The sequence below is a fragment of the Acipenser ruthenus genome, chromosome 3, assembly GCF_902713425.1.
Source record: "Acipenser ruthenus chromosome 3, fAciRut3.2 maternal haplotype, whole genome shotgun sequence".
NCBI lineage: Eukaryota > Metazoa > Chordata > Actinopteri > Acipenseriformes > Acipenseridae > Acipenser > Acipenser ruthenus.
Window position 1 is genome coordinate 36,830,686 of NC_081191.1, and position 9,931 is coordinate 36,840,616.

Here is a 9,931-nt window from a genome sequence, read left to right on the forward strand (position 1 = left end):
TGAGTCTCAATAGAAAAAATACCTCGCACTCTCTTGGGTTCGTTCACCGGGTTCATTCTGCGCAGATTCTGTGCAGAATTTGACCAGTTTAGCCAATGATCTTGTAAGAATGATCTTCGTGAACGCACCCATTGGCTAAATTAGTCAGATTCTGCACAAAATCTGCGCAGAATGATCTCCGTGAACGCACCTATCATATCCATTAAGAAGTAAAGGCGGAGTCGAGTATTTTGCGTGTCTATTATGACGCCTGAACTAATAGCGATTATTTGGCATTACAATGGATTATAGAGGTTAAGGTAGAGAGGGCAGTATTTTTTTCAGATTCGTTATCAGGGCTACAGGCGAATGAAGGAAAAGGTGATATACGTGATTTAGTACAGGAGGTAATGTATCTCGTGTCACAATGTGTGTATTTAGGATTGTATGTGGTTTTTGTGTGGATTCCAGCGCATATAGGAATGAAAGGGCGGATGGGTTCGCAGAAATGTCAGTGAAGTCTTCATTATGGGTTAAGGGAGTATTATAGAATAATAGAAAAAAAATATATAGTGAATGAATGGCAGAATATGTGGAATAGGGAAAAAAGGGCGTGAATGATATAAATCACAAGTGTCAGTTTGCGGGAAGGATGGTATGGAGGGAATAGACAGGAGGGGCAGCAGAGTGGAGTAGTGGTTAGGGCTCTGGACTCTTGACCAGAGGGTCGTGGGTTCAATCCCTGGTACTACTGCTGCTGTGCCCTTGAGCAAGGTACTTTACCTAGATTGCTCCAGTAAAAACCCAACTGCATAAATGGGGAATTGTATGTAAAAAAATAATGTGATATCTTGTAACAATTGTAAATCGCCCTGGATAAGGGCGTCTGCTAAGAAATAAATAATAATAATACTGTTATCGGACATTCAACTTTAAATGAACATTTCTATAATTGGAGCGCATGAGAATGGGTTATGTATGAGATGTGGGGTTATGGAAACTGTGGAACACCTGATGGTTGAATATGCTAGATATAGGGAAGTGAGATTAGAGGTAGGGGAAGAGTTGAGGGCTTTGAATATTCAGAATATTTTTTTTAGGGACGGTATAGGGGATGGTAATAGAATAGATAGGGGTATGGTCAGGTATATAGGGAATTAATTACAGGAGATTTAACCGGTCATAAAAAAAAGAATAAATCAGGAATCAAAAAGTGTTGGGCTCACAATAACGATAATCAAAACAAACAATAGGTGGCGACAATAAGCTTCGGCAGAAGCTTGGTGGCCATTAACCAAAAAGAAGAAGAGTATCTTGTGGTCGTTAAGTCCGTTGCTGAGGAAATGACGTATGTATGTTCCCGGCGTATTTACGTGTCTTGCAAACAAAGTTGTCGAAGTAGAGCGATGCTGCTTTGGTAGACTATTAAAGTAACTCTCGTTGTTTTGGTATTTACAGAATCATTTAGGAATGAGTAGGAAATGTAACGTGTCGTGGGTAAAACCTACAGAGCCTACTTTTCTGAAGAAATTTAAAAATGACGTTGGTTACAAAGAAGGACCGACTGTGGATACAAAGGTATGGACGCAACACGAACAAACCATTTTGATTTTGTATTCTGTGTGTTAACTTCAGACCATACATTAAATTTAACGATGGAAAGGTTTTTAAATCACAGTTGTATTTCATAGTGTCGTTGTATTTTGCACTTTTAATTGTAGTCTTATTTTGTGACCTATCGCATTGAATTACACCACTTGACAGCTGCACAGTAATAGACATGAATCACCATTCTAGTAAGCTAGGCTGAGGTACAGTTATATAAATGTTTTAAAATCTTAAAAACAACACAGCACATAAATTGTCTTGAAAACATAAAGGGAACCCAGGCATTGGGGGTTTACACTAGTTTCAGCAAGCGGGTCTCGTATCTAAATCTAATATTATTGACTGATTATGTCAGTGGCCATAGGCATGAACAAGTAGAGTGGTAATCTGTCAGCAGGAGCCTTTGATTGTTTTGCGTTCATCACAGCAGATCAGTGCAGTAGTTTAGTTTATTCGCATTATTAGGCCCAGTTCTCACTTTCGCGCTATTTACGTGCTGGAGGAAGGCTTTACGCACATTCTGAGCCGTTCTTCAGCGCGAAAACCAGGCACTTTGTGCCCACATAGCCAGCGCAGGTAACGCCTCCTCCACTAGTGTCTAAGATTCTCAGTTTATTGTATCATTATCAGTGGTATGGGTCAGATTTTTTTAACAGCCATATGGCGCACCAAAATCATTTTGTTTATGGGTATCAGCCAACTTTATTTTGGTACTCTGACGTAATCTACTGGATTCCCGTTTGATAGGTCTGGCATTCCTAAATTAATTTACTTTCAGATTAATCACAATAGATCGGTGCGCTTTATGATAATTTAGCAATAATTAAAAAAAAAAAAAAAAAAAAAAAAAGCCTATCTGTAGATGTTACTACCAGAGTAGGATTTTTACCACTGTTACGGCCGCAGATTTTGCTGGGTCTGTCCGTGACACAATACGGACTGACCCAGGTTACACAGGGTTGGGGTTGATTCAGGAAAACAATCGGAAAATTAAATTTTTAGACTGATTAGGTCAAAGGGTCAAAAGTTAGAGAGGTCAAAATGTGGTAGATGATAGTGGTGTAGGGTATGTGCAGGTAAGCGGCATTTACCAGCATTTAATTTTGGCAATATAGCGTTTACCCACTTCTCATATAAGCAATACAGAGTTTATTAATTTCTACTCTCCTGTGATGCAAATCCTGGGTTAAAGACAAGATATTAAACGGTGAGCGTCTGATGTGTTGCTGCGCCAGAGAGCTCTGTCAGAACTGGCGCCAGCAGGGGGGTGTGGCACTGGACTGTCTTTTATGTGAGTGTTCTGTGATTGTTTTTTTATGTACTGTTAATATTCTGTGAGACACTGGACATGCATAAAATGACACACCTCTCGGGTGCTGTTAATGTGAAAAGCCACAGACCCGACAGTGCGCTTCCTTTCGCGGGCTAGGATGAAGGCTGCTAGCACCGTGCTGCAGGTCCAGTGTGTCTAACAACAAAACATAAAAAAAACAATCCCAGAACACTGAAACACACACACACACACACACACACACACACAGAGAACATGCAGTCCAGTGGCCACTCCACCCCTGCTTGCGCCACAGTTCTACCTGAGAGCTCTCAGGTGTCAGTCTGGCACATAGCAGCAACACAACACAGACGCTCACCGTTTAATATCTTGTATTTAACCCAGGATTTGCATATCACAGGAGAGTAGAAACGAGTAAACTCTGTATTGCTTATATGAGAAGTGGGTAAACGCTAATTAAAAAACTGTTAAACCGCTTACCTGCGTATACCCTCGACTACACCACTGCCATCAAACACATTTCGACCTCTCTAACTTTTGACCCCTTGACCTGATCAATATAAAAATGTAAATTTGCAATTTTTTGTCTGAAACAACCCTAAGGACTAAGTTTGGTGTAAATCGGTGACGATAGGGTTTAAAATCCAACTTTTTAGGGTCTATTTGTTATGGAATGACCCTGCAGTGCTATCACAGTAGTAGCGAAACATATTTAGTGCAATTACCCATTTTCCTTTCTTTAAACTAACGTTCAGTAAAATACAAATATTTATCTTTCTTAAAGCTACCGACAGCAGTCTCTTTGATGTTTCTTACTGGGTGTTTTTACTGGTAATAAGAACCCCCTCCCCAGGACAACTTCTTGTAGCTTTAACCATCTCTAGTCATTCTGTAAATATAAAAGTTGTATTTAGAGATCGGTCGCTGATTTAACTTTGTGATGTTGTTAGACTAATGTGAGTTGATTCTCTCTCTCTGTCTGTCTCTCTGTCTCTCTCTCTCTCTCTCTCTCTCTCTCTCTCTCTCTCTCTCTCTCTCTCTCTCTCTCTCTCTCTCTCTCTCTCTCTCTCTGTCTCTCCGTCTCTCCAGAGACAGGACATGCCCGTTCTAGATGACAATGGAGACAGCGATCGGGAGGACGAACTGCCCCAAGTGGTGGTTCTGAAGAAGGGAGATCTGTCTGCAGAGGAAGTAATGAAGATCAAAACTGACACTGATGGAAGCTCAAAGGAGGGCAAGTATATTTAATCTATCAACAGGGCTGGCACTAGGTTAACTTTGAGGTGGAGCCCCTTCCGGGTTAGAAACTAAAGAACTATTGACTGTTGTGTATAATGGTTAAAATCTCATTAGTTACTGGTAAATCTTGGTGAATAGGTTTAAACATATTCAAAATATTATTTTTCATGTTGAAGTGATTTAAATAATGATTCTTCTGAGGTTGTTTACTGGATAATTCATGGAGATCAGTACACCGCTAAACAGCAGGTACAGTCACCATCTTCACTCTCTCTAGCCTTAGCTAATCAATCCCTGAGTTGATCACTCAGGCATGGCAAGTCAGAAATGACAGTAAATTTAACTAGGAGCTTATTAATTAACATACTAAACATTTTCCAGAATTCCTACTGTAGCTTTTTCATGTGATTTTCCTATGCTCACACATTTCAATCCCACCCCCGACACTCATTTACCCTATTTTTTTAAAAAAAGGAGAGGCATTGCAGTGCTTCCAATTGTCCAGCCAAGCACAATGACAGACAGAATAAATATTATCATCAACAAAAAAAATCATCAGTTCATTCTACTCAAAGCATTGCTTTGCTCTGAAACACTACTAATATTCAATTGTCATTAATACGAATTTCAAGGGGGAAGAAACATTTTTCTTTTTCTGCATGGCGATGCATTATCCATTGCTTTCACTATGGCAACTCAAAGTGCATCATAAGATCTGTAGTCCCAAAACAGCACTAAATACACAGAGGCACTAACCCTGGATTTCCCAACATCCTTTACACTCAGCTGTTTGTACTAGAGCGATTCGTTTATTCAAATTCTTTCCCTAAACTGATAGCTTTAATATTTATAACACAATTATCACTATCTCAACTAGTCTCCTGCAAATTTAAAGCTATTATGAATTAGTCATTTAGCAGATGCTTTTATCCAAAGCGACTTACAGAGACTAGGTGGTAAACTATACTGCTGCAGAGTCACTTACAGTAGGACCTCGCTGTCAGCCGACCGCTTTTTTTCACACTGCAGACCCACCATGGAGCCACCTCAGAGCTACAGCGTCGGAGGACAACGCAGCTCTGGGCAGTTTACAAGCAAGCCCGCAGGTGCCCGGCCAGTCTACAGGGGTCGCTGGTGCAAGGTGAAATGAGGACACCCTGGCCGACCTAAGCCCCCCACTGATATGGTAGTTGGGCTACCATATCAGTGTCTGTAAATCCATCAATCAGTGTCTTTACATGAACATAAGAATTCTGCTATTTTTCGTAATATATAGTTTTCCGAAAAGTTATTCCGATATCAAGTCATACAAACAAGTCGATAAAATAATTCTAAATGGATGTCAGTCAGATTTCAGTCACTGATCAGTTTACACAGTTCCATTTGTTTAGTTATGGATAAAGTTATATACTAATTTAAGTAGTATTTGATCAAAAGAAAACTCCATTATTACAACTATGGTTGTTCACACAAATTGCTTATACTGTTGGTGCAGCAAATGAATTCTAGCTAGGTAAAATACATTGAGAATTTACAGTACCCTATGTAAGGTAAGGTAGCTTATATGAAGAAAAGGATGAGCTATTGCAAGGATTGGACAGTTTGCACATGCTATGGAATTGGAACATGAGAGATGTACAGGATAATAATCTGTAGAATACAGCATAAGAATTTACAACTTCGCTAAATCTAAAATACCTAATTCATGCCTCCGTCTGCAGACTGAACTAAGCCCTGTCTGTTCCCATCCTAGTCACTACTGCGTATGCGCAAATCCTGTACGTTTTCCAAAAAATTAAATCCATGTACACAGTTCAATTTATCGGAAGGGTATTTAGATGATCTGTTCCAAGTCATGTAAACACTGAAAAGTGATGTTTTCAGAAAAATAATCTCATCCCCAAAATAATACAAGAAAGCAAACAGTCCAGTTTCAGGAAATATGTATCTCAATAAAGAAAGACAAACAAATTCAGTAACAGCACCTATGACAACATACAAGTAAGCACATATTAAGTGTAAAACTATAAATGTCCCTTATATAGCAAATAACTTTAAATAAAAATATATACACACACATATATTAAACCTAAATATGTATTCAGTATGCAGAAGAGTAGGATGTTAATAACTGATCATAACTACAAAAAAAAACCTCTTAACCCTTGCAAGGCTGGCCTGGATATGCTAACAAGAGGGTTCTTTGATTGATTAGACTTTATCTATACATCTCTATCGCAGGACAGTATTATTTACACAATTTTGTTTGTGCTCCCATTATTTGGTGCCCTAGGAAGCCACCTATGTTGTCTACCTCTAGCCCCGGCCCTGTCTATCAAGTATATTGAATAGCACATCATACTATTCATGTGAGCTTGGTTTACAGATGTTGCTAAATCGTGCAAGGAAAGGACAATAGCTCACATACATGCAGGAATACAGCTAATAATTAATAATAGTTCATTATTATTAAACCTATCATTTTGTAACTTTCACTGGAGTTGCTATGGATTAACGGGAGAGGTCATAACCCCATTGCTGATGTGAAAATATGTTTGGAAAGTACATAGACTAAATGACAGTTTCAATTTTAAAAATGTAATGTTAGGAATTGCCTGTAGTTTGGTAATTACATCTGTTGCATTAGCTGTAAGTGTAATTTTAACTTTAACTAAAACTAATTGGAATGTTTGTCTGATATTCTAAAAACAAATAGTGAAATAGAGTAATAAACTGGCAATGCAGTGTGTCTTTAGTGATGTGTATACATTTTCTTTTAGTACTCCAAGCACCCAGAAGCAGCACTGTACCCCACCCCTCTGTCCTGACTTTCATTGTGCCTTTTCCCTTGATTATTGCAGAAGACGACGCCTCTGCAGATGGTAAGATCATGTTCAGGAAGCCTGTCAAGCGCTCTTCAGACAACAAATTTCAACGCATCACAGCGACTTCAAGCAAAAAGAAAAAGGGTAATGAAAAGAAGGACAGTGATGACTCCAAAACCGCCACGGAGAACCTGCAGAAGAAAGTGAAAAACAGCAGCCTGCTTTCCTTCGGGGACGATGAGGAGGAAGACTAGCTCACCTTCAAGACTGGTGTCTTGTCCTGTAGCATTTTGATGAGCTTGATTATTAAAAGTGGATGTGTTTTTTGGAGGAATCGGTGACTAACTGGCTGATAATTGGTTTCACGGACCCTGATTGATGTTTGGGGGTTTTGAAACCAGCCCTTAAAGGTTTAGTAACTAAAGTTTTAATATACATGTCCCACCCTTACTTAGTACCAGTATCTGTCACTGCCTCCTTATCTGTTTCAATTACACTATTCATATCTAAATACGTTTTCTTAACTCTGAAAATACAGAAACAATTGACATGTAGGAGAAACTAGCTTATGTTATAGTGATGTACATCAACTGTATTAGAAATGAAAAGAGAGGCAGTAAAAATGATCTTGAACCTAATAATAGCATCATGTTTTAGACCACTTGCACACTAATTCTGGCAGAGAAGTTAAGAATCTGCAGTAGATGGGGATGTGTGCTGACAAGCAGGTTGGTGTCAGATGGCCACTATTATGAAAGATGTGTGTTTTATGAATTGTCCCTTTAGAACTATAGTTGCAAACAGTAAACTGATAAGATTCTGTTAACAGTTATCGACGTGGCACTACGATGCGTTCGCAGCCTAGGCACGTCTTCAAGGTTAATGAGGAAGGATTTTAATATTCTGCTCATAGGATGTAAATACATGTAAAGCTTCTATAAAGGAGCTGGGGATATATTATTCAACATATCAAATTTATGTTTAAATATGTTTTGTTTTTTTTTCTGTTGGTTTAAGTATCTTGAATGTGTGATATGGGTGTGTGTTTTTTATTTTATTTTGCTGTGATATGAATAAAGAAGCTTAATTTTACAATGCTGAATTTGGATTAGGAGAAATAGGATCCAATGTAATTGGCAAGCATTTCCATGTGGGTTTTAGATGTAACTTCCAGAGTTTAATGGGACAAGCTGTCATTTAATACTTGCAGATGTATGTTGAAACTTTTATATTACTGTCTTTTTTTGTATGGCATATGACTAACTTTCCCTAACTTTTTAATGTTTGTAAGTTGTTATCTGGAATGTGGTTACTGGAGTGGGCCAAGGGCAGCATCAGCATGGCAGTTATAATATCAACTGGCTGTTGTTAGGGTTAAAGAACGTTCTCGAACATTCTAGAACAAGGGGGCTCAATCTAAGAGCTTGTGAGCATAATTTATGAGTTGCCTATGGAAATGCTGTCCTAGGTCTGCTCCTGGATATTTAGGTGAAGATCTTGAATCTTCTCTTATCAGTAGTCACTACTTGATTTAATAAAACAAGGTATTTCAGTTTATTTGAGTGTCTCTGAAGCCTTTTCTACAAGTGAATGGATGATAAATTAAGACTGACCTAGTGAGTATGTATTGGGGTATATGAATTGGTTTGCAACGTGCAAATATTTCCCATCATTTCCAGTAAATTCCACACTGCAGGGACAAATAGCTGTACTGCTGTATGCTGTCTGAACAGGACAGTTAGTTTTTGCAGTAAATACAATTGGGGAGCACTTACTCAATTTATCACACCAAAATGTGGGATGTTATTTCAAATTCTAAGTCCATTCAAATCCAGTTGACATGTATATATGCCATATAGGAGGCTGTGTGCCATCATCTACATTAGCTGTAACATCCTCAGAAAATTCAAGTAGGTTAGTTAAGCATGACCTCCCTCTTCTGAATCCTTGTTGCTGTATAAATAGTTTTCAAGCGTACTTCTTAATATTGCTTTCTTCATTTTGCATGTTACAGAAGTTAAACTAATAAGTCTATAATTACCTTTGTCTGTCTTGGTCCCCTTTGTAAATAATGACACAATATTTACAAGCTCCCAGTCCAGGGACCTCATCTGTTTCTATAGAACCATTCATGATAATAGCCAGTGGTCTACATCTTTCTACCTTTGTTTCCTAAAGCACCTTTGAATAAATATAATCTGGCCCCGGAGAGTTGTTATTTGTTTAGCTCCTGTAGGCATACTGGTGGCATATTTTCTCTCTGGTGAAAACATTCAATAAATATTGGTTTGATACATCACATATTTTGCAGTCCTCACAAACCTTGTTATCATACTTAACCTCCTCTTTCATAGTTATTTTACTTTTATAATATTGGAAGAATTTTGTAGGATTATGTTCAGCATCACTGGCAATATTTTTTAGACCTCTTTTGGCCTTCCTAACATCTCACATATGTTATTTGTCCCTACATGGACAATCAGGTCCTGTTCCTGCCCTGTTTGTGACCCGATCTACTCTGTCGATCACATCTTCAACTCTAGCACTTGATCAATGTGATACTCAAATGTCAGGTTTAATTTTAATATAGATGGCTAAACAATTATACTATATTATATAATGCGTATTATGAAATAAGAGTATTGTAGCGTGGTAACTTAGTTGAAAACAAAAATAAATAAATACAAAAGTTAGAGGTTTACCCCCGGCAGCCACTTGCTCTTTAAACATAAAAAAAAAAAAATTTGAAAACGAACATACATTTTTCAAACCTTAGGCTCAGGTGCGTTTAAGAATGTATTTATTTAGCTAACATGGTAAGCAATGAAGTTGCCAAAACCAACTACAGGAACTTACATGCTTACAAGGATGACACACTTATATTATATTTACTGGTTTTATCTTTCAAAACCAGTAACATTACTGGTTTTAACCTACTGTACATCAGACATAGGCAGCTCTGGTCATTCGGCCTGCTAAACCTCCAGGA

The 9,931-nt window shown here is 38.2% G+C and overlaps 1 protein-coding gene across 2 annotated transcripts; it reads left to right on the forward strand.

Moving 5' to 3' along the window:
- The first annotated feature begins 367 nt into the window (after positions 1-367).
- On the forward strand, positions 368-8,499 carry LOC117435520 (uncharacterized protein KIAA1143 homolog). Of its 2 annotated transcripts, none has more exons than XM_034058777.3 (4): positions 368-386; positions 1,438-1,557; positions 3,968-4,112; positions 6,979-8,499. In XM_034058777.3, exons 2-4 carry the CDS (start codon positions 1,450-1,452, stop codon positions 7,194-7,196), a joined length of 471 nt encoding a protein of 156 aa, XP_033914668.1. In that variant the 5' UTR covers positions 368-386; positions 1,438-1,449; the 3' UTR covers positions 7,197-8,499. The 2 variants fall into 2 exon arrangements, with proteins under 2 accessions (XP_033914668.1, XP_058868833.1); XM_059012850.1 differs by lacking the exon at positions 368-386 and adding an exon at positions 1,240-1,327.
- The last annotated feature ends 1,432 nt before the right edge of the window (positions 8,500-9,931 follow it).